At 42.4% G+C, this 25,365-nt stretch overlaps 1 protein-coding gene across 1 annotated transcript in view; it reads right to left on the reverse strand.

Annotated features, from left to right (window-relative positions):
- LOC122787719 (WD repeat-containing protein 62-like) overlaps positions 1 to 25,365 on the reverse strand; it is a 1,689,893-nt gene that overhangs the window by 100,750 nt on the left and 1,563,778 nt on the right. The window contains exon 28 of the mRNA XM_044054617.1: positions 18,943 to 19,821. Coding sequence (XP_043910552.1) covers positions 18,943 to 19,821 — 879 coding nt within the window. The remainder of the gene's footprint in view (positions 1 to 18,942; positions 19,822 to 25,365) is intronic.

Consider the following 25,365-nt stretch of genomic DNA (forward strand, 5'->3'; position numbering starts at 1 on the left):
GGAAATGCACACAGTCCGTGGGCTGGATTTCCCTCTCTCTCTCTAGGCCCCCAGTAAGACTCACAATTGGCGCAGCTGTACAGCTGAGTCCTCAGCAGTGTGTCCAGGCCAAATCCTCCACCACTCTCTCTGTAAAACTAATGCTCTGTGTCTCTGCTCCAGGTAGCTGACACACACACACACACACACACACACACACACACACACACACACACACACACACCTGGGAAAGGCTGGCACAGGTTTACTAGCTATGCCCCTCTGCCCAGATTATAAGGTAGTTACTGCAACCAGACACTCCAAAGCCAGCTACTCTAAGGCTCTTACAAGGGTACCCAATTATACTGACTGAAATTAATACTAATAGAAATGGTAATGTTGACCAAACATCAAGGCTTTCAGAAGCAGCCACAGTGTCACTAAATTAATACAAGTACTCTCAAACGTTAAAATAGTCTCTAAAAGACAAGCCACAATTAAAAGTTTAAATATATTTAATAATAAGTAATAAAATAATACAAAATACTAAATATCTATTTACAATAAATACCAGTGTTTCAATCAGAGGAAATATTAAAAATAATACAGATGAATAGATTCACACAGATACAGAAAAACAGTACTCAAATAATTTTACTATATTTCCTGACTGATTTAAAGAATTACTATTCCCTGCTTACTTACTAAAGCAAGGCAAGATGAAGTGGGTGAGTGATCCTTCTATGTCAGGTTTCAAAAACAGACTGCTCTGAGACTTCAGTCTCATCATGTATTAAAACATCATTTTGTGCTGGACTAAAAATGACATCACATACATCTGGTCATCTGACATCTGGTTCCCATACTACCCCCCTTTTACTAGAAGCTGCCATGATTTAACACAGATGTGTTACCTTACACACCCAGAGCTTTGATTAAGATCTGTTGCAACTTGTGAATGTCATAAAACAATGTCAAACTTCCACAGCAGCCATTAGTTTACCCCCAAGGACAATACAGAAGTCTTCCTAGTATAGACTTTTTATCTCTGGCTGCATTGAGACATGAAGATATAACCTTTATGGCCTACTAGGTAATTTAATGTCAGACTATTTTTCAAAGTTAGCTGGACTGAGATTAACCCCTTCTCTTCCAGTATCCTCTGTCACAATATCAATTTCAACAGTTATAACACAGTCTGACATACATGTGTATTCCTTTTTTCTGTCCACCAGGACCCACTGTTGGTACATTTTTAACACAAGCAGCTCAACAAATACATTATCAACACAATCACCTGTACAAGTCAGTTTGATATACAAATGACATAATTCTTTACAAAACTCCAGCTAGATATGCTGGCATATGTTACACATCCACTGCCCTACTTCTCCTGGCATAACTGGCAATAACTTACACTGTCACACAATCTATAACACAGAGGTCTGCTGCTTCATCAGATGTTACCTGTGATTTTTTTTTTGTATGGGAAGGTCTAGTGGAAACTATTAAAATTCTTTGTGCAACTTGCACAAATTGATTGAATTTTCCAAATGTACTACTCATCACAATTACCACAAGGTTAGTTTTCTGGATCTCACGGTTTTAAGCGCACACAACCACAAGAACTTTACAATGATTTATTTTGAAAACCCTCCTGGAAGAACTTATCATTTCATGCCATCAGCATGCACCTGCAAATGACTAAGCATAATGTAATAAAGTCACATGGTATGCGGATTGTTCATGTGTCCAGAGAAATGACTAATTTTCTAAAGAACATGAAGGACCTCCACAGAGATTTTCTGGACAGGGGGTATCAAAGTGGGACCATCAGACGTATTTTTGATCCTATTAAGGACGTAAGAACAAGAGAAAATGCTTCCTTATATGAACCACAAGGACGTTTTTCTACATGATTTTAGTAGTCCCTACACTTAGCAAAGGGGAAAAAAAATACTAAAAAGTAGTATGCTCTTAACTTTTAGTAAAGATTCCCATGAGATTAAAAAGGATAATTTGTGATACCTGGTCCATTTTGTCTAACAATAAACTGGTGAGCAAGATTCTGGATCTTGGTCCTTCTTTTGTTTTCAAAAAAGGTAGGAACATTAGGTCTTATTTAGATAGGAAGTGCAACAGGGGCAATATGGAGAGGCTTGGTACCTTTAAATGTGGGACCCCTTTCTGTACCTTTTGTGAGTTCATTAATGCAGAGATCTTTTCATCTGCCCCACTACAGATAAGAAATATAACAGTAAGGTGGCTGGGATCTGTAATAGTGAAAAGATTGTTCACAAAGTCCAGTATCAATTACTCTTTCTAAGTTTAAAAGGAGGATAGCCCAGCACTCATCTTAAATTAGACATAGACTAAGCAAGAATCCTCTTGCAAAGCACAGCACTGAATCTCAGGTCATTCCATTTTCGCTTTTCACCTTTTGGACATAATCAGGATGGGTCTACTTGAAGAGAAGTGTAATGCCATTGTTGAAAAGGGTCTGGAATGGCAACTTTGCCTTAACACCTACAACCTGCCTGGACTCATTGCATGTTCAATTAAATTTATTCTTCAGCTTAGTAAACTGGACCACAGATTATTTTATTAATAGTTTAGCTCTGTATTAGTGTAGTACCTTGCAGGATGCACAGTAGCAAGTCCAGCTCAACCCATGCCCCCCTCCCCCCGACATCTCTGGAGGGCATGGTTAAACTACTGAATATTCATGCTTGTGCCGGTATGAATATTGACCTCTGCTGTGTGGCACTGTAGTCATACAGTGAAAACGCCCCAGACATTTAAGTTAGACACTTCATCTCCTTCAGAAAATGCACTGAAATGCAAAAGTTGTCATTCTAGCAACTTGCTAAGTTAATAAAAGAAACATTGAAAATATATCCTTGACTATATAGCTTTGTCACCCCCACACCTTTACTTTTGGCTTTCTATACAATTCTTGAGCTGAGAAGTTGAGGGACGTGGAGACACAGACCAAACCTTATTTAGCCATTCTAAGTCTTAAAAGAGCCTACATTCCCCGCTGAAATGGTTTACATCCATCCACTACACATTTTAACTGATATTTATGAAAAATAATACTGAGTAATGGTGAGTCAATAATTAATTGCAGCATTTTAACTATAAGGTTAAAATACTTTAATAGCCAGGGCAAGTCATCAGTTAAGTGTTTCGCATTTTGGAGTGAAAGTTCAGAACTACAGATCAAGCTCAAGCACCACCATGGCTTCCACTGGAATACATTTCTACTACAATCAAATAGGAAAACACCACATATATGTAATGCTTCTTACGACCAAGTCATCACTTTCACAGTTGTAACTTCCATGTCCACAACTGGGAAAAGAATAACATTAAAAATATGCTGGTGTATTTTCTTGTTCTATTACTGGATATGTACTGGCATCATACCTCTCAACTCTCCAGATTTCTGTCTCATATTTGTGTTTTTTTCTCATAAAATATTAATACAATATGTGGTTTTATGGAAAATCATTGATGACTGAAGTCACTAAATAATGGCATTCATTTGCACTTCAGAATTCATATACTTCCGAAAATGAATGCCAACACAAATCCCATTATTCTAGCAATTTTCTAAGTTTATAAGTATTTAAAATCTACCCAGATTTTTAGGCTTTTGTCCTCCCATTATTTTAGGTTTTGTTCAGATTTCTTGTACTACGATGTTGAGAGTTTATGTCTGGCATCATTAATTAATTCCAAAAGCTTTCCTTCAATTATAGCAGAAATGTAATCTAAAAGGTATAACTGTTAATGTCCAGTTTTATTTTGTTAAATGTACCGAGAATATTAGTGCAATCACAAACTAAATGGGCTCTCAAACTTAACAGACAGCAGAAAGAGGAGAACCAATGGAATGTATTGATCTCCACTGTACATAACTGCTGCTTCTCTTCCTAGTGGCACTGATTGCTCCACTGTACATAATGACCACTTCTGTCCCACAGGCATTGCACCTATACCATATTTTCTTGAATGTTATCAATGTCCCACAAAGCAGCTAGACTGCTGTCCTTTTCCCACCCTACCATTTGTTGATGATGTCTCCAAGTATCGGAAAAGAAACAACACAGCCACATTTAGATAAGCCATCAACTGTAATGCAGGCACTTTTTTATTAGTTTGTGAACAGAATATATTCAGAATCAAAATTGAGTTAAAGAACAAACCACAAATTATCTGCAAACAGCATATGTTAGGGATTACAGTAAGGAGATATAATGATTGGGTATAAAGACAAAAAAGGGCTACATGTAACGGAAAGAATAGTTGTGTAAAATCTTACCATAACCATAGATGTCCTTCTATTCCATGTTGCAGTACTCTTGGTGTGGGATTTCCTGCCTTCAGGAGACCCGTACATCGGCTCCTATACAAAAGCTTCAGCTTGGCTGTTGCAGCTGCGTGGGACATCACACAGAGGGCCATAAACCAGGGACCTTAAATGTGACGTCTGCATGCACAATCCTCAGAACTTGAAGCTAAGCAGGCAAAGTAGGTGGCCCAACAAGATAGGCTGCCAAAGGTGACATGTAAAATGCCCTGAGTCTCTTGTGTAATAGACAGAGGCATCAGGGAGACATTAGACTGGTAGAGTCTGTGAGGGGGAATGGTGGGTGGTAAGGAATACTGCAACATGGAAGAGAAGGACATCTATGGTTATGGTAAGATTTTACACAGCTATTCTATGTCCTTCTAGTCCTATGTTGCAGTATTCTTGGTGTGGGAGAGTACCACCGCTTAGTTTGATGAAAGGGTGGTGGATGCAGAAGATGATTCCACAAAGCCTTGTAGGATTGTCCTGGCAAATCCTGCGTGTGCTTTGGAGATTTGGTCCAATTTGTAATGTTTGGTGAAAGTGGATAGTGGACCATGTAGCTGCTTCCATAATGGAAGCTGTGTCCATGCCTTTTTGGAAGGCTTTGGAAGTGGCCAACTGGAGGGGTTTTTCCCATGGTGTGAGTAGCAGAAACAGATTGCCTTTCTAATCTAGGATGCAGTGGTCTGTTTGGTGACTGCCTTGCCCAATGCCCTGGGGTGGAAAGATACAAAGAGTAGTTTGGATTTCCTAATGTCTTTAGTCTTGTCCAGGTAAAATCTCAGTTGCCTGTGAACATCTAGGGAGTGGAGAATCCTCTCTCCTTGGTTATTGGGAGAGGGGAAAAATTGGTTAGGTGAATGGATTGATTTAGAGATAAGTCATTGACTACCTTGGGCATGGAGGAGGGGTTAGTTCTTAGTGTGACCCTGTCTCTATGGAAAATGGTGTAAGGTGAGCATGCCATTAAGGCTTGTAGCTCGGAAACCCTTCTGGCAGAGGTAATAGCCACTAACAGTACTGTTTTCCAAGTGCAAAACTGTAGAGAGGCTGTATTAGCCGGTTCGAAGGGGAGCTGGGTGAGTTTTTCCAGGATGAAGTTCAGGTCTCATGAAGGAGTGATAGGCTTCTTAGGTGGTCTGATGTGTAAGACCCCTTTAAGGAAAAGTTTCACATGTAGCCTGGCTAACAAGGGAGGCTCTAGAGGTAAGCAGGCTGATAATGCGGAGAGGTGCACTTTCACTGAAGAATAGGAAAGTCCACCTTTTATAAGTTGACACATATATGAGAGGTCTAGGGGGGGGTGTCAGCCTCATAAGGGTCCCTTTCCTGTCCCAGACACCACTGAGTAAATCCCATTTAGCGATGTATGATTTTCTAGTAGTGGGATGTCCTTCGTGGTTCACTGTTGCAGTCATGACTGTAGGGTTCTTCCTGCCAGCAGCAGCCCCCGATTGGCCAGAGTCCCAAAGTCTGGATCGGGCATCAGCTGAGGTCGCTTTTATCCTGACATCAATGTGCCAGAAGGTATAAAGACCTCAGCTGATGCCATTTCCCCAGTCTTTCTTGCCGTGCGGTGCCCTTTGCAGTTCACTGATGCTGGTCGGCCTGTTCCTGTTTGTTTTTGGATTTAATCCCAGGATTTTCGTTTTATAAGAGAAGTACCCCGTTGGGGAGGTCTTTTTCTTGCTCCAGTCAGATGTCAGAAAAAGTTAATAATTGTATTTCTTATGGGAAGCAAATACCTCATAGGGATTTTCACTCTTACTGTATTCCCTGCCTGGGTTCTGACCACGACGTTGCTAACTGTGCGTTTTGTGCTAGATTTAATCAGCGTACTAGTAGGCGTAGATATAACTTTGCCTTTTACTATTTTGGAAAAAGGTTTAATTATAACATGTCTTCAGATTCTTTTCCGGCTTCTGGGGAGTGTAAGAGGTGCAAGGATGCAGACAGGCCTCCAAGGTCCACAGCAAAGGATGTTATTCAGTTACTGCCAGTTGCTGGTTCGTCGGTCGTCAGTGAGGCACCTTTGCAGCCCCTGTCGTCCGCCTCTTTTGAACCAATTGCCTGTACCAACTCCGGTGTGGAGCTGATGGGGTCTTCAGAATTGCCAGGGACTGGACCTTCGGATACTGCTCCCTCAGTTGGGTCTGGAGCCAGTAGGCAGGCACCGGCTTCTGAGGGAGTTCAGGCCTTCGCAGCTTCCTGTAAATGTGGATTCAATTTTACATTCAAAGACAAAGTCTAAGGCTCCAGCTAAAGTGAAATGGCAAGCACAGGCACCTTTTGATCAGGGTCCTAGGCCTCAAAGGCAGATGCTTAGGATGGCTGAAGATCTCTTAACTATGATCAGGGGTTCACATCCCCCTCCTGACAAGAAGCCTAGATTACAGTCCGATTATGATTCTTCAGACCAAATTTCTGTTTCTTCTGCTTCTTCCCTTGAGCAGGATTATTCTTTTCCTCCTTATGAGGATTCTGATGCTGAAGATCCTTTCCTTCAGCCTCTCCCTCCTGAGGATTATTCTTTTGGTGAAACTTTGCATGATATGAGGGTGCATTTTCACTGGGAAGGGCAGGAATTTTCTGAATCCAAGAAAAGGCTTAGGGATTTTCTTCTTCTCCCACAGCATAGGCCTCTGGCTATTCCCCCTGTCTTGGACATTGTTGATGATGTTTTTTTGGAAGCTTCTCTCTCTCCTGATTCTTTTCCCCCTGCTCCGGTCAAACTGGATAAGTATTATAGGGTTCCAGATTCTCAGAAGTTTCTTTTTAAGAATCTTTCACCTGATCCGGAAACAATTTCTCAGGGTCCTAAGGGTGTTAAAGCGGCCTCAGCTAAAAATCCTATTCCCTCTGACCGAGAGTCCAGGGCTTTGGAGAGATGGGGTAAAAAAGTTTATACTTCTGCTACATTGTCTATTAGGGCTCTGAACTGTCAATTTCATATGCTGAAGTATCAGCAATACCTTTTGTCTGTATTTAGACAAAAGATGTCAGCTGTTTCTATTGGTGCAGATAATCAGGAGTTACAGGATTTATTGCATGCTATTGAACAGGTGGGTAAACATACCCTGCATTGTGGTTTTGATTCTTTGGAAGCTTCTTGTAGGGCTGCAACAACTGGCGCAGTTATTAGAAGACATGCTTGGTTAAAGGAACAAAGCTTGCCGGATCAGGTTAAAGCCAAACTTTTGGATGCCCCTTTGCAGCACGATGTTCTGTTTGGGTCCAAAGCTGAAGAGGTATTAAAGAAAATGGAGGACAAAGCCAAATCTATGCAGACGGTTAAGGATTTTCTACAGGTGCAACCTCCTAGATTTAGCAGACACTGGCCCGCTAAACCTTGGTCCTTTCCGGGCTCGGACAGGTCTCAGAGAGGCAGATACAGGCGTTCCAGAGGTAGGGGACAGGCACAGACCCATTTTAGGAATAGGCAGAGGAGTGCCCCCTCTCCCAAGGGAGGTGAAGATAAGTCTCAACCCTACTGAAAACAGTCTTTATGACTCTCCCTTTCTGGTTCCAGGGGCTTCTCTCCTGGAAGCACCTTTGGGAGGAAGGATTTCTCTTTTTTATCAAAATTGGAGCCACATAACCCGGGACAAATGGGTTCTGGACATAGTCTCGAGTGGTTACAGATTTCATTTCCACACCTTGCCAAAACCAAACGGTTGGCCAGATCTGCCAAATCATCAGTGGGCAGAGGCGCAATGGCAGGTTCAGTCCCTCCTGGCTATGAGGGCCATAGAATTGGTACCAAATTTAGAAATAGGGCAATGTTTTTATTCCAGACTTTTCCTGGTTCCCAGCAAGGAAAATTCGTGGAGACCAATCCTGGACCTTTCTGTACTAAACACCTTCCTAGATATACCAAAATTCAAGATGCTCACTCTGCAGCAGCTGCTACCTATATTGGGCAAGAACGCTTGGATGGTGACTCTGGACTTAAAGGAAGCTTACCTGCATATTCCTATAAGGCAAGAGTGCAGAAGGTATCTGCGTTTCAAAGCGGGCTCGAAGCATTACCAGTTCTCTGTGCTGCCCTTTGGCTTATCTACTGTGCCCAGGGTCTTTACAAAGTGCCTGGCACCAGTAATGACGTTTTTCAGACAGAAGGGGATTCAAATATACCCTTATCTGGATGACTGTCTTATTCAAGCAGACGACAAAGACACTCTACTTCGGCATCTAGCTTTTGTGCAGCATCTTCTTCAGTACCTCGGTTTCACAGTGAATCTAAAGAAATCAAATCTGGTACCCACACAACAGATTACTTTCCTTGGTGCTCTTCTGAGTACTACAACCCAGATGGCTTCCTTGACACCAGACAAAAAAGTGCAACTGGCTTCTTCTTTCCGACACCTGGCTTCAATGAAACAGCTGACTGCAAGAAAAATTCTGCAGGCTTTGGGCTACATGGCTTCCTGCATTCTACTAATACCATATGCAAGACTGCATATGAGGAAACTGCAGCGGTACCTCAAGAGTGTATGGTCTCAGCATTACCACAGTTTGGAAACAGTGATCACGATTTTGCCTGGTCTCCAGCAAGAGTTTCTTTGGTGGGCCGAAGCCTGTCTACAGAACAAGGGGAAGCCTTTTTGTCCTCCACCGACCAACCAGGTTCTGACAACGGATGCTTCAGATTATGCCTGGGGAGCCCACATGCACGGGAGATGTCTTCAGGGTGTTTGGACAAATGAGCAAACACACCTGCACATAAATTTGAAGGAGATGCTAGCTGTACAGAATGCCCCGATAGCCTTCAGGGACCTTCTTCGACCAGGACAATTGTTGATACAGACAGACAACACTACAGTGAGGTGGTACATAAACAGGCAGGGGGGCTCTCACTCTTACCCCCTGTGCAGATTAGCCATGACTCTATGGTACACTGCTCTGACCTGCAGTGTCGACTTACAAGCGCAATTCCTGCCAGGAAAAGACAACACTCTGGCAGACACATTGAGCAGACACATTGAGCAGACACATTTCGGATCCACACGAATGGATGTTGGATGTTCAGATATTCAGGATGATAGTACAGGCATGGGGATGTCCGGACGTAGATCTTTTTGAATCCCCTCAGAATCATCAACTTCCAACATTCTGCACCAGGACCTACCACAAACTAGCATGGCAAGTGGTTGCCCTCTCATTCAGTTGGAAACACCTCTCAGTATATGCTTTTCCTCCCTTTCCTCTTCTACCTCGGGTACTTCTGAAGATAAAACAGGACAGACCGCAAATGATTTTACTGGCTCCCAATTGGCCTCGGCAATTCTGGTATTCCACTCTGATGAACCTGGTTCAGGAGCCTCCCTGGATTCTGCCTCAAATCCCTCATCTACTGTCTCAACGGGACGGCCGGATACTGCACAGTCATGTCAAAACTCTGAATCTAGCTGCCTGGCGGATCCAGGGTCTGTAAACACCTCTACCCTTTCCAAACAGGTAATGGATGTAATCCTTGAAGCTAGACGGCCCAGCACTAGAAAATCTTATGCGGGTAAATGGAAAAGATTTTGCTCCTGGAATCAAGTCCAGGGTGGTGATTCTGCTGTTCCGAACATTCCTCTGATTTTACAGTATCTGACAGAGTTGTTACATACGGGCCTATCTTTTTCGTTTGTTAAGCTTCATGCTTCTGCTATTTCTGCACATTACGATATGGATCCTCCGATTTTTTCTCATCCATTACTTAAACAATTTCTTAGAGGGGCTAAGAATATTCACCCCCCCTATGAGGGCTCCTGTTCCCACTTGGGATCTTAACTATGTTTTGGAGAAATTAACCTTGTCTCCTTTTGAACCTGCAGCTTCCACGGATTTTAAATTTTTGTCTTGGAAAACTGCTTTTCTTTTAGCGATTACCTCTGCCAGAAGAATTTTGGAATTGCAAGCACTCATGGCTGTGGAACCCTTCCTTATTTTTCATCAGGACAGGGTATCTCTATGGACTAATCCCACCTTTATGCCCAAGGTGGTTTTGGCAGTGGCCTTGAATCAGTCTATTCATTTGCCTACCTTTTATCCTAATCCTCAAAGTGAGGAAGAAAGTCTTTTGCACTCTTTAGACCTGCACAGGCAGCTTCATTTATACCTACACAGGACCAAGATATTCCGGAAATCTGATCAGTTGTTTGTCGCTTATGCTCCTACTGTTCAAGGGAAAGCGATCACTAAGCAAACTATTTCCAAGTGGATTACCCATTGCATCAAGTTCTGTTACTCTTATCATGGCAATCCAGTTCCTGTTAATGTTAGGATTCATTCTACCCGGGCTACTGCTACTTCAGCAGCTTTTCTTTGTGGGGTTCCTACCAAGGATATTTTGGAGGCTGCTACTTGGAGTTCTGTACATACTTTTTCTAAGCATTACAACCTCCCTCTCTATTCTAAATCCAGGGCCGGTTTTGCAAGGTTTTGTGACCGCTACCTCTGTTTCTCCTCCAGCCACCCTTTCTTAGCTTTGGGACTCAACCCTACAGTCATGACTGTAACAGTGAACCACGAAGGACATAGTACAGTTGTGTACTCTTACCATAAATGTAGATGTTCAAGTGCGTTCACTGTTGCAGTCTGGGTTACCCTCCCTCCTACTCCCTCTTTTGTTTTTTCTTTGAGTATTATCTGTTATGAGGTATTTTGGCTGATGAGATTTTGGGCATGGTTTCTTTTTTAGCCTTTTCTTTCTGGGCACCTGACATCTGGGGCAAGAAAAACTGGGGAAATGGCATCAGCTGAGGTCTTTATACCTTCTGGCGCATTGACGTCAGGATAAAAGCAACCTCAGCTGACGCCCGATCCAGACTTTGGGACTCTGGCTGATCTGGGGCTGCTGCTGGCAGGAAGACCCTACAGTCATGACTGCAACAGTGAACACACTCGAACATCTACATTTATGGTAAGAGTACACAACTGTACTTTTCCTGGCCTCACTCAGGACAGATAGCACGTCCTCTGAGTAGTGGTGTCTGAATGGTGTTAGTAATTTATCACCCACAGAGTCAGGGATAGCATTTGCAAGTGTGGGTGTAGGAGAGTTCCTTTGTCTTGTGTCAGAAGGTCCACATTGTGGGGTAACTTGCAGTGATTGCCCTTGGCTAAACTGTGAAGAAGGGGGAACCACTGCTGCCTTGGCCAGTAGGGAGTCACTAGCAATATTTTTGGTTTGGCCTTCCTGATTTTCAGAAGGACTTTCTGAATCAGAGGGAAGGGGGGGGGGCATAAAGGAACTTCCCCTCCTAGGTGAAACTGAAGGCATCTACACTCCAGGCTTGGAGGGAGTAAGTCTTTGTGCAGAAGGTTTGCAGCTGCCTGTTCTGGGGGGAGGCAAACAGGTCTATTTGTGCAGTGCCCCACTGGTGGACTATGTCTAGGAAGACCGGCCTGTTCAGCATCCATTTATGTTGTGGAGAGGATGTTCTGCTCAGGAGGTCTGCTTGCTTGTTGTCCTGCGAAGGGATGTAGCTGGCTTGTAAGGATAGGTTGTGCTGGGATGAGAGGTTCCAAATTAGTAGGGCTAGCCTGCACAATTGGTATGCCTTGGTACCTCCTGTATGTTGATGTACAACATTACAGTGGTGTTGTCTGTCACTATCAGAAGAGGACCTGGTAGCAGTAGGGGTATGAAGGTCTGTAGAGCTAAAAGAACTGCTGTAATCTCCTTTACATTGATGTGTTTGGTTTTCATGGGAGGTTGCCACTGTGCTTGGACTCTATAAGAGTGCAAGGTGGCTCCCCAACCTGAATCTGAGGCATCTGTATGCAATATTTGTGTGGGTTGAGGGGGCTGCAGTGGAAGCCCCGGGTTTAATTGTACTTGTTGGATCCACCAAATGATTTCCTTCTTTAAACAGGGAAGAAGGGGGATCACTTGTTCCAAGTGACTCTGGTGTTGTGACCAGATATTTGTGAGGTACCATTGCAGTTTTTGCATACGCATTCTGGCCAGTGGTAGCATGGGAATGGTTGCTGCCATCAATCCCAGGAATCGAAGGAATTGCCTTGCAGTGACTGTCTGGGAGAGCAAGACTTCCTGGAAGTGGGAAGTTAGAGCTAGAACCTTGTCCTGTGGGAGAAAGGCTTTCATTCGTTTTGTATTGATTCTGCAACCTAGGAATATCTTGTCCCAGTCTGGGTTCAGGGTGGACTTCTTGAGGTTTGGAGTGACCCTAGACTTCGTAACATGGACATAGTGAAGTGAAGATGTCTTAAGAGGGAATCTTCTGACTGTGCTAGGATAAGGAGGTCATCCAAATATGGGTAAATCTTGATTCCTTGGGTCCTGCAGTAGGTAATGGCTGGACCTAGGCACTTTGTAAACACTCTTGGGGCAGTGGATATGCCAAAGGACAAGGCCGTAAACTGGAAGTGCGAGGATCGCCCAGAAAAATGCAGGAAATGTCTGTGTGAGGCCCTGATGGGAATGTGCAGGTAAGCATCCTTTAGGTCCAAGGTGACCATGAAAGCATTTGAGGGTATGAGGGGTAAGAGAGTGGGAAGTGACAGCATTTTGAAGGATGGTATCTGCAGGTAAAGGTTTAGGAAGGAGAGATCCAAAATGGGTCTCCAGGGGCCGTCCTTTCGAGGGACCAGGAATAGACGGGAGCAGAACCACTTTCCTTATTGTTCTGTGGGAACAGGCTCTATTGTGCCTTGTTGCAGGTCTGACAGAATTTGTGGAAGGAGATGACATTGTTTTTTTGGGGGGAATTGGAATGCCCTTCCAGGGGGAAATTTGTTTCCAGGACAGAAAATATCCTTTTTGAATAATGGTTAATACTCATTGGTCTGTGGTGATTTTCTGCCAGAAGGGGAGACAGTGGGTAAGGTGAGCTGAGAGGGGCAGATGAGCAAGGCAGTCAAACATTATTAGGACCTCCCCTGTCCTGAAAGGGTTGTCTAGGCTGAGGAGGTGGGCCTGGATAAGGAATGTCTTCTAGTTCCTCTTCTGGTCTGGAGGAGGAGGCAGCAGAATGCGGGTTACGCCTAACAAAGGTAGTTCCTATAAAATTTGGGTATAGGGGATACCAGGAGATGTTTAATATCCTGTAACTCTTTGCTTTTTTCTTGCAGATTCTTAAATAGGTCTGCAGATTGCTTTCCAAAGAGGAAGTTGTGATCCAGGGGAGTGTCCAAGAGTTTGGACTTGAAGTCTTCCAGCAGATTCTGTAGTCTAAGCCATGAATATCTCTCCTAAGGACAGATGCTGATGCTGCAGAGCGAGCAGAAGCTCCTGTAGCATCATAGCTGCATCTTATGGAGTGTCTAGCCACTTGTAGTGCTAAGGACAATTTGGAGGAGATATCCGCTTTAATAGGACCGTCAGGAATTGAAGCCAGCATAGACGTGGCTTGGGATAATAAGTCCAGGGCATACTTGGCCATGTGCATCCGATAGTTAATGGCTCTGAAGGCCAAAGTGGGGTAAGTGTACACCTTCTTGCCTATCCTATCCATGGATTTGCTGTCTTTATCTGTGGGCAATAGGGAGGCAGAAGGTAACAACATAGACTGTTTATCAGGGGCAGAGGCAATCACTGGGTCTGCTAAGGGTGGCTTTATGAGGAATTTTTGTTCCTCCCCACCTTGTAGAAGCGGTCTGGGTGCTTAGGTGCAGGAGGCTGTGAGTCATGAGTTCTAGAGACTGCAGTAAAGACATCCAAGTATGCAGGAAGAACAGGGGGGGTACAGCTGAAGAGTTTCTGTCATTTGGGAAGTATCCCATTTGAAATAGTCTTTCATTTTGGTGATGGTTTCACCAAATGTAATGTCTTCAGATGGAGAATCCCATTCCACATAATCCTCATCTTGAGAGTAATATTCCTTGGGAGAAGCAATCTGGGAAGCATAAGAGATGGATTCATCCGAGGAAGAGTAGGTAGATTCATGTTCTTCTTCTTCCTCAAGGCAAAGAGCCATGGGAAAAGAAGAAGCAGAAGCAGGCCTAGGGCTTAACAGAGGCAATGTAGTTGTGAGTGAGGCAGAAGGCCTAAGGGCCATAAATGCCTGCATAAGAGAAGAGGTGAAGGCCTCCCAGTCTGGAGGGGCTTCAGAAGCAGGCATGATATGTTTTGTTTTCTGCTTCTTTTTGGTTGGAGTCGGTCTAGATCTGGGTTTGACGGCGGCTGTATCCGAGGTCTGGATCCAGGCCGAAGGAACCACCAAATCTGGTTCCCCCTCACAATCGCCAGGAGTCCGTGTCTAAGAAAGCCCCGTGGATGTGCCGGACGTCAGCTGTGCAGCAGCCTCCGTGTGGGAGGGCGATGGAGCCGACGGATCCTCCAAGCACTCAACTCCTACATCGGTAGTTGGCGGGGAGTCTGGGTGTGAAATGGCAGGCGATGAAGGCCTAGGCATCTTGGCCTTCTTACGTGGAGGTTCTTGGGTGGCCTCCGAAGTGGGATCCATCCTGAGAGCCAGCCGTTTGAGGCGCTGGTTTTCTAAGTAAAGGTTTAAAGCTGCCAGATGGCTACGTAAGGTCTTAGGCACAAAAGATTTACAAATAGGGCAGGCGTTATGATCGTGTTCCTGGCCTAGGCAGAAAACGCATTTGTCATGGGCATCCTTAAGGGGAATTTGGCGCCTGCAATGGCACTTTCCCTTTTTACCTGGCATCAGCTGAAAGCTACAACAACCAAGCCTAAGCAATGCGAAAGTTCAGTAAATAAAAATGAAATGCAAAAAACCCAACGGGTTACTTATGTATAATCGATCCGACATCTGGAGAGCGATCGTACAATGCAAATTCATCTGCGGCTGTAAAGTTCTGAGGATTGTGCGTGCAGATGTCACATTTAAGGTCCCTGGTTTATGGCCCTACATGTGACGTCCCACGCAGCTGCAACAGCCAAGCTGAAGCTTTTGTATAGGAGCCGACATATGGGTCACCTGTAGGCAGGAAAACCCACACCAAGAATACTGCAACATAGGAATAGAAGGACATTATGACATTCTCAGCTGCCTTCTCTCATTCCAGGATACTTTATGTTGGATCTATGCAACATACCTAATGGCATACCTTACACACAGACTATGTACCGCCTCACTAAGGTGCAGCGATCTTCAGCATGGGGCACTGTGTCTAACACTGCATACTTGACTAAGTCTCCATTTACTGAACTCATTACCTGTTCACGGACACAGCAAGCGTCCCACCAGAGCTCTAGACATTTTTTCTGTAATAACAGGCCCAAATTAATCCCACCTCACTCACCAGTCGCAGGCTGTGAAATTTGGAATGAGTGTCATGCAACACTATCAATATGCAAGAGATACAACCAATGTATCCATGATGTCACGTGGAAATCTGCATACCTGTTAGTCATCAGTCATTTTCATGCCCGTTTCCCCCGTCAATCATTTCAGACATGCCCACTTCTGCACAAAATTGGATGTGAGGTATTTCACTAATACAAACCACTAGATTGATGACACGTTTGTTCCTTTCTTCCCTTTCTTGGACATTTTTATGCCTATATTTTTGATGGTTTTGGTTTGTTTTCTGTTCGGCTACAACATAGACATATGCATAGACATTTGCATTTTTCCCAAACATTTTAGTGATTGTTTTTTTTTTGTTCCTTATTTTTATTGTATGCTTGTTTTTATGGTTTCTCAGTTTTAACAGTGATCTGATGAAACCAATGGGTGGAGGTTCTTTTTTTTTTTTTTTTACTGACATTGGTGGACAAAAAGCACTTAAGAATTAAAGATGAGTTATTCCGGTGACTAAGCCTGTTTGACTTTTCTTCAGTACCTTCATAGAAGAGGAATTAACATCTGAAGTGTTGGCCTATTAATTACTGCTGCTTAATATTGTAACATTTAAGTGTTTTTATTTTTCACAAGTAACAAGGAAGTGAAGCCAGTCCTTGACCTTAACACTGTGGACAGCTCTCTCCTCACATCTCTGTTGTGGTTTTTGGTAAAAAGAGTAAGATGTGTATCTGCAAGATTAGAATTTTGTGTTTGATTATCAGAAACTTGATCAACCTAGATAAATTTAGGATACATCTCCAAGGTCCACATGCCTTGAAATAGGAAAGCATTTCCATAAATACATGTAGTAAGGGAGAGTAGAAGAACGGAGAGGGGGAGGGGATAGTGAAACCATATTTGGTAATATCCATTACCCTCTTGGAAAGGGTGAGACTTGTATCCCTTCACCTTTTCTAACTTTCCAGGTCTGCCTGCCTATTGTTAAAGGACTTCTTTTGTCTAAAATGGTCAGCTGCATATTACTTTCTATAAAAGTGTTCCTGTTTTGAAGGGTAGTTTCTTAACAACCTAAGAAATGGAGAGTGACAAAGTTGCTTGACTGATGCAATGTTTTTTATTTTCTCTTCTTGTTTCTTAAAAATCTCTTGGGAACGGGGACTAAACATATTTTTGTCCAATGAGGCATCAACAGCAGCCCCTTATCTGGAACACAATGGCTCCTCAGTCAAGTGTGCCTGTGTAAAACTGTTCTTGTTACTACACTCCTACAGAAAGCATGTACACCACAGTAACCATAATTAGCTTTTCCGCCTTAAAAGCTATATGCATCTATTTATCCTTCAGAACCTCATCACTAAAACTCCATGGATAGATCTTCTGTTTGAGGATATTTCCCTGTGCATTTGGCAAATTACAGCTAAAAAGACTAAAGATGATGCATAAACCTCCTCCCCACAAATTGGTCCAACGCTCTGCATTCCTTATCAGGAAGTGTGCTTAACCTATTCTACACCTCTCAAAATATCCAAGAATACAATACAAGATCAGCTAGTGAGTTGTTGCAAAGATTTTTACAAGTACTATACTCCACAAAACAAGCTATTTTTTTTTGGGGGGGGGGGGGGGACTGGTATGAAAGTTGGGAGTCTGGTTCCAGAGATGCACCCTCAAAGGCATCCTCAAAGCCTACACTGTAAGTGGTATAGCCATTGGCCCAAGCTCTTCTATGCCCAAGAGGATTAGATATCTCTTATATGACTGTGAAACGTCTTTTGACATTCATTTAAAATGTTTTCTCATCAGGTTTAAAGTGCCCCCGAAGGAAACATCTTCCAGAGGAGAGCATAAAACAGTTTCTTCAACAGTGGTATCCTAGCCAAAAGGTAAATAAATCTATGTAGAATACTCCAGGCCTTCCTTGTCCAAATTTGAGCCCAAACAATCTGTAGGAGGATATTACCTCTTCAGTGTCACCAGATATATACACGTGATACTGAAGGCTTGGTTGCCTGGGGACTAATTTTACACAATACAGCCACATTTTCCCCAGCTAATCTATTATAGTCAAAAGTGACAGAGACTGAGGCAGATATCAGCAGAAAAGGGATGTGGCCATCAGACATCAGAACTTGCAAACTTTCAGATGGAAGTTCTTTTCTGCAGGAAAACAACCCCTCCAGATATCTGGATAACTATCAAGCTCTCCAGTGTCTCTTGCACTAAAATAATAGCAAATGTCTTGCTTACATACCCTTCCGATGGTGCAGTCAAAATTTACAAATGACAGTAATCTGCTGTGGGTGTCTGGAAACCAGTATCCTGTCAGGAGGTATCACTTGCATCAGCAGAGGCCTGCCTAGGATGAGACAAAATTCCCACTGTCTACCTCCAAAGGGGCTAAGACAGCCTAGGACATGGTACATAAGGCCCATGGGTCATGGGCAGATAATGCAATACTTCATTCAGTAGATCCAGTGCACCCATGTTTCAGCAAAACTGGTGGAGTCACAACGGCCTCTTGTTTGCAGCCTGTTGACTGACTACCAGCTTTGTATGATTTTCTGTTTTGTGATACCTGTGCTCTCCTTCTAGGTGAAATTTTGTGCTTATGGCCACAAGTTGAGGACTCTCCTGCAGGGAGAGACACAGATGCCCCTTGAGCCAGCATCAAAATGTTCCACAGCTTGTGAGAGGCCTAAAGATTCCAAGCCTAGTAAAGAAGCATATTTTTGTTGAATGTAACAGTGCTTGCAGGCAGAAAGCTGTCAGTCCTCCCTCAGACAAAAAAGGCAGTGGTAATGGTCCTTAAATGAACTGTATTTTCTGTCATACCTACTAGTGATTTTCCTGTGATGCTGCACTGAAAACAAAGAGCAATCTTAATTTTCACAAACTCAGCCACCATTAAAAGGCTATTTTAAGAACAAAAAAAAGTGCTAAACTGGGTACTTACCATTCTCTAGAAGTCACCTGGAAGAGGCAAATATATTAAAAACTCATTACTTCATACAGCAAAAAAAAAAAAAAAAAGACTAATAACTGTGACAGCAGCTTTCCCTTTTAGGCATTAATCAAGCTGACAGCCTGGTCAAGGATGCCCAAAATTAGGTGAAGGTCAGACAGCCATCTAAGATTTATTCCTGTTAATAAGGAATCGTAGAGCAACAGTGATCTTTACAATGACCATCGTGTTGATATTTCTGATGAACACCATACTGTTCTCTTGCCCGTCACTGCAATATGCCTTCATTATGCGACTAAATTCTAAACCTGTTCATGTCTAAAAAGGGTCTGTTAGAAAATGAGATTACTTAGCTGCCACATGAATAACAGCACAGCTATTTGCTAATTAAAAAGCAAGTGAAAAGTTCTCACCTTCTGTTTCTGCTGGACTTTCTTCTGAATCATGTGTTTTTCTGAGAGAGACTGGCACAGCCACAGGAATGTCTGCTTCAACATTGCACGAATCTGAAATGCTGTCCCCGTATACACTATCTGATAAACTATCTGTCACAGTAGAAACATGAGAGCTTGCCCCTTGGGAAGCCTGATCCAGACCTCCCTCCGAAAAAGATTTTGAAATACTCTGATTCCCACTTTTATCATCATCTTCAGTGTCTCCCATATCACAAGTGACATAAGCATTCTGTATACTCTCCAAGTCTTTGATGTAACTTTTCCCACCCTTGCCCAAAGACTTCATTTCTGTTGGAGTCACAGCTAAAAGTGGAGTCTTAGGATTTTCAAATGCACACAGCTTGTACTTATTTTTGGCCAATGCAACATCAGGTGTAAGAGAAGGTATCATAGGTTTATCGTCCAATGCTTTGGTAATGTTCAAAATTAAGTTTGTCCTTGCTTCATAATTCCCATTGTTAGAGGTACCTGCCATATCCTGATCTACAGCGTTTTCTTTTAAATCTTGCTCAGCACTGTCTTCACTTCCAGGATCATCTTTTGAGAGTTCTTTTTCAGAACTGCACAGTGTCACAACAGAACCAGGTCTAAAATCAAGTGAATTCTGCTGAATTTCCAAGTTCTTTGAATTTAAGTTATCTACTAAAGAGAGACTGCGAGTCATTTTAGCCCTGGAGCTTGCTGTTGCACTCATGTAAGACCTTTCTTTGGAAATTTTGCCCTGAGAGACTTCTTTTTGTGCAGAAGGTTGATGGGAGACCCTCCGTGAAGACTTCTCACCATCATTTAACTTTGGAAGGCAAGTTGGAAGCTTAAATGTTGTTTCTGAAGAGCATTCTGCATATAAAACAGAAATAAATTAAAACGAGTACATGCCTATAAAGAAAATAAGCATGTCTGTAATGTCAAAGAAAGGACAGCTCTATAAAAACATAATATGAAGTGAAATGAAATAAAACCGATAAAGGGAATGCCTTGGTAATTTTAGATATAGGCAAATACATCAGTGAGATGGAAGATATGTTAACATTTACTGTTTTTTATGAAAAAACTGTCTAACAAAATCAAAAGATGTTTTTCTTTTATTGATGGCCAAATTGAGGAGTGGCTTCTAACAGGGTGCAAATTAGATGAAACTAGAAAGTTTTTGTATGTTGAGTCTCCCAGAATTAGTTGTTTATTTGGCTTGCCAAAAGTTCATAAAAACTTAATAAACCTCCAATGTGCCCGACTGTTGCCAGCAGTGGCAGCAAAACTGAAGCCATGGCCATTTTTGTGGACAGACACCTTCAGGTTGTTGCTAGTATGGGGTCATCATATATAAAGGATTCGTTTGACTTTGAGGAATTACTGGGTCATGTAAAACTTGAAACAAGTGATTTTTTAGTCACTCGATGTTAAATCCTTATTATCTGTTATTCTCAATGAGGAAGGAATGGAGGTAGTAAGATTAGAATTATTACAGTCTAAGAAATGTTCTCTTAATATGGTGAACCTATTAATAGAAATGCTAGACATTATTCTCAATTATAATTTTTTGGAGTTTAATGGAAAGCTATTCAGGCAAGTAAACAGTGTAGCGGTGGGTGCTGCTATGGCACCCAGCTATGCTAATATTTTCATGCATGGATGGGAAAAATGTCATGTTTTCAACAGTATTTTTATGAAAAATATTGTATTTTACAAGCGTTTCATTGATGATGCCTTTTTAATTTGGAGAGGGGATGCAAGGTTACTAGAAGAATTGTTGCTGTACTTAATGTATGTACATTTCTTAAGTTTACTTTTGTATTTGAAGCTGATACTATTAATTTTTTAGATTTAAAGATTAACAAAAAAATGCTGGATTAGTTACTACTAAATATAAGAAGGAAATACAACATAATTCTTATTTACATTACGTTAGTATGCATCTGAAAAAAACCCCAAAAACCAATACTGTAAAAGGGCAATTAATGAGAGTACACCAGTTAACAGATGATGATGATAATTTTGAAATAGAATGCAACAATTTATGTGACAAATTTAGAAACAGAGGTTATCCAGTAGATGAAATAAATTGTTTCAAAGAAATGGTGGAAAAAAGAAAGAATGGCAATAGGGTAGTGAGTAACAAAAAATGCAAATAGTGTGGATTCGTATACTATCAAAAGCATTGTCAGAGAAAACTGGAAATTTCTCAAATGTAGTTCAGAAATTAATTCAAAGATAGGAGACTTTTCAGTTTTTGTGCAGAAAAGAGGCAAGAGTCTCAAAAATTTATTTCAAAATAAGTTAGATAATAAAAGATGTGTATGTCCAAATCCTGGAATGTATAAATTTTGTAAATGCAATCTGTGTCATTTATTGTTGACAGATGTGAAGGATGCAAAGTTGAGTGATATGATTGTGCATATTAAGGGCAGATATACATGTAAGTCTAGATATGTGGTTTACCTGATTATATGTATGTCCTGCAAAGCTTTTTATGTCGGACGAACAACAAGGGAGCTCTACAAAAGAATGTATGAGCATAAATATGCAGTTGGTGTGAAAGATGAAAAAAATGCCCTTAGTAGGCATTACATAGAAAAAGCATGCAATGTAGATTTTAAGTTTTGTTTTTTAGATGAAATAACAAATGTTGACCAAAACTTTGATGCAGAAGATGAATTAAGTTGGAGGGAATATGAATGGCAGGTTAGGTTGAATGCCTGCCATTCACCTGGGTTAAATGACAGAAAAGAATTTACTGCCTTTTCAACAAGGAAGACGTTGTGTCATTTGATGTCTTAATCATGTGATTTTACAGTATTTAATGTGATTGTATTGTTTCTTACAAATTATGTAGCCTGAAGAAGTCCCTAGTGGATGAAAGCGCTTACTGTGGATGTGGTAAATAAAGCTGTGAAGTTTATAGTCATGTGGCTCCATTTTTCAGTTTTATTTCATTTTATTTTGTTTTTCTGAAGTTTTTGTGATTTGTTCACATAATATGAAGTGAAACATTTCAAAAATATGAGGATCAGTGATTGAGTTTTTTAAAGAGATAAAATACCTTAAAAGAGCACATAAAAAGATTAATTTTGCGAGAAAAACTGCATATGAAGACATGAACCCCAGTAAGCAAATTCAAAGTAAAATAAACTATCTTATAGGTGGGCAGCATTCCCAGGTTCCATCAACATTCTTAACTGCGTTAGTGCACTGCTACCTCAGGAAAAATACATACAAACATCACTGAAGACCAACAAAACAGAATAATGCTTACATCCATCCATCCACAGCCCCCTTTTCCCATTTTTGCACATAGAGTGTGGGTGTCACCAACAGTGGCAATCATCTAGAGCCAATGTTTCCATTGCCGGGTGGCTACCCGGTTGCGGAAAAATGAATAATGCTTACATAACAATGAACAAACATTACAGTGGTTATAAAACAGTGAAATAAACTTGGAGAATCTTGAAGTACAGGTCTCCAGTCGATGTCAGCATTGTGACTGCAACAATCCTATAAACTAATTTCACCAAAAGCAGCCTCCAATCCTAACGCAAAGCAAACTAAAAAAATATGAAAACTGGAACTTAATTTCATGTTTTCTAAGCCCCAAACAACATAAACTCGTATTAAGAACCTACCAAAAAAAAGAAGTTATGTACTCACCATAACGTTCCATCTGAGTAGTTATACTTCATTTTTCTGCAACCTGTGGGTATTCGGATTCATATCGATCCGAGCCTGCAAATTATTTTCTAGCATCTGCTCCAAGCTCTGAGCTCTTCCCCCTACCCATAATGCACCACCATCTCCTGCCTTCCCTCAGATCGAGTTTGCTGCAACTATACACATTAGCAACTCAGTCCAAAGAACCCAACGTACTTATGGATATGATAAGGTCAGAGGGACGGAGGGAGGAAAGGCTGCAGAAAAATGAAGTATAACTACTCAGATGGAACGTTATGGTGAGCACATAACTTCTCTATCTGAAGTAGTTAACTTAATTTTATCTACAACCTGTGGGACAGAGTCCCCAGCTACTTAAATCCTGGGAGGCCCTCATGGAAGGATACTCCTGAGCACCGCAGAGCCAAAGGATGCTCTTCCTCTGGAAATCAGGTCTAATTTATAATGAGAAATGAAGGTAAGTGGGTTTGCCCAAGATGCTGCTGCGCAAATGTCATCCAAAGAAACCCTAGACCAAAAGGCAGCAGAAGTTGCCATGGACCTGGTAGAGTGAGCTTTAATTATACCAGGAGGAGATAAACCGTTTGCTTTGTAAACATACAAAATGCAAAGAGTAATCCATCTAGCTAAGGAAACCTTGGAAATGGCCTTTCCCAAAAAAGGTTTGGAAAAGGAAACGAACAATTGGTTGGACTTGCAGAATGACTTTGTTCTATGAAGATAGAAACAAAGTTGTCTATGAACATCTAACAAGTGAAGTTTATATTCACCTTTGTTTTGGAAATTGAGAAAGAAAACGGGTAGATTAATAGACTGGTTTATGTTTGATTCAGATGCCACTTTGGATAAGAATGAAGGATTTGTACGGAGAGATACCCTATCCTTATGGAAGACCAAATAAGGAGGCACGGTAGACAAAGCCTGAAGCTCAGAAACCCTCTTGGCTGATGTAATAGCCACTAGAAAGGCTATCTTCCAAGACAAATATTTTAGATCCACTGAAGCTGCAGGTTCAAAGGGGGGAGCCATCAATGCCTGGAGGACGAAGATAAGGTCCCAAGGAGGCACTGAATCTTTGACAGGAGGACACAAAAGAAAAGTGCCTTTAAGGAAAGCCTTACACAGCCTAGAAGAAGCTAAGGCAATGTTATCTTCCCCAACATGAAAATTAGAAATGGCTGCCAACTGTACTTTCACCGTGGAGAAGCTAGCTCCTTGCTGAAAGATACTAGTCAAAAAATCTACCACCACCGGAACAGGGGCTGTAAAAGGATCCAGGTTCCTGTGAGAGGCCCAAATGGAAAAACGCTTCCATTTACTGCAATAAACTTTCCTAGTGGAAGCTTTAAGTGAGGCCACTAGTATAGATTTTACAGGGGATGAAAGACCGTGAGTCCTGGCAATCAATGGAACTTGAGCAACCAAGCTGTCAGCTTGAGGCTGTCCAGGGTGGGCGGGCAGGCACCCGAAGGATGAGAGATTAGATCTGGGCAGGGATCCAGAATCCATGGAGGAGCTAGAAGATGAGACCAAAGGAAGGGAAACTAAACTTGGCGAGGTCAGAATGGGGCAATGAGGATCACTTTGCACCCTAGTCGGCAAGCTTTCTGAAGAAACTTCGGAATGAGAGGAAACGGTGGGTAAGCATACAGAAGCCCGGGGGGCCAAACATGGACTAGAGCGTCTCTGGAGGCATCCCCTGGGGAGGGAATCAGAGCGAAGAACTCGCTGCACTTCGCATTGGAAGGAGATGCGAAGAGATCGCAGCAAGGCTGTCCCCATGCAAGGAATATCTCCTCCTCTACTGATTGTTTCAGAGACCACTCGTACAGCATCAGGATAGCCCGACTTAATCTGTCCGCTAAAATGTTGCAGTGTCCCGGGATGTGCATTGCAATCAGAAACCGACTGATGGAAGTTGCCCACTCCCACACTCTCATGGCCTCGCGACACAGGGGATAGGATCTGGTTCCCCTTGTTTGTTGACATACCAGACAACGAATTGCAATCATTCTGAGAGGGAGGATAATGTGAAAGGCTTTCAATGCTAAAAGCACTGCCCTCATCTCTAGAACATTTATGTGCAACTTGGTCTCCGTCTGGGACCACATGCCTTGGACTATCCTTCCCAAACAATGCCCCCCCCCACCCGAGTTGGAAGGCATCCGTGGTCACTGTGGCTTGGGACTGGGGATGACACGAAGGGGCATCCCGCTGCAACCTCCGGTGAACTTAGCCACCAAAGGAGGGACGTCCTGCAGGTGTGACTGATTTTGATCGGAAAATCCATGGGCAGGTATAGCCATGACCACTGGACTGCCAGAGTCCACTGAAGAACCCGCATATGAAGGCGTGCGCAAGGAAGAATAGATATAGAGGCAGCCATGGAGCCCAGAGCCAGGAGAACATCGCTCGCCTTTGGAAATTTGAGGTTCACTATTTGAGCTATGTGACACCTGAAATGCAAGATCCTTTCTGGTGTTAAGAAAACTTTTAGCTGCAAAGTGTCTAGCCGTGCCCTGATGAAGTCTAGAACTTGTACTGGTTGCAATTGGGATTTGTGAACACTGACTGTAATCCCCAATCGATCTGCCAAGAGAAGAAAGTAGTCTCGGGCCAGACAAAGAAGACGCTTGGTGGACGCAGCAAAGAGCCAGTCGTCCAGGTACAGAAAGACCTGAATTCCCTGAAGCCTCAGGTGAGCTGCTATGACTGCCA

The sequence above is a fragment of the Protopterus annectens genome, chromosome 1.part0 (genome assembly GCF_019279795.1).
Source record: "Protopterus annectens isolate FY-2018-M chromosome 1.part0, PAN1.0, whole genome shotgun sequence".
In the NCBI taxonomy this organism is placed as follows: Eukaryota; Metazoa; Chordata; order Ceratodontiformes; family Protopteridae; genus Protopterus; species Protopterus annectens.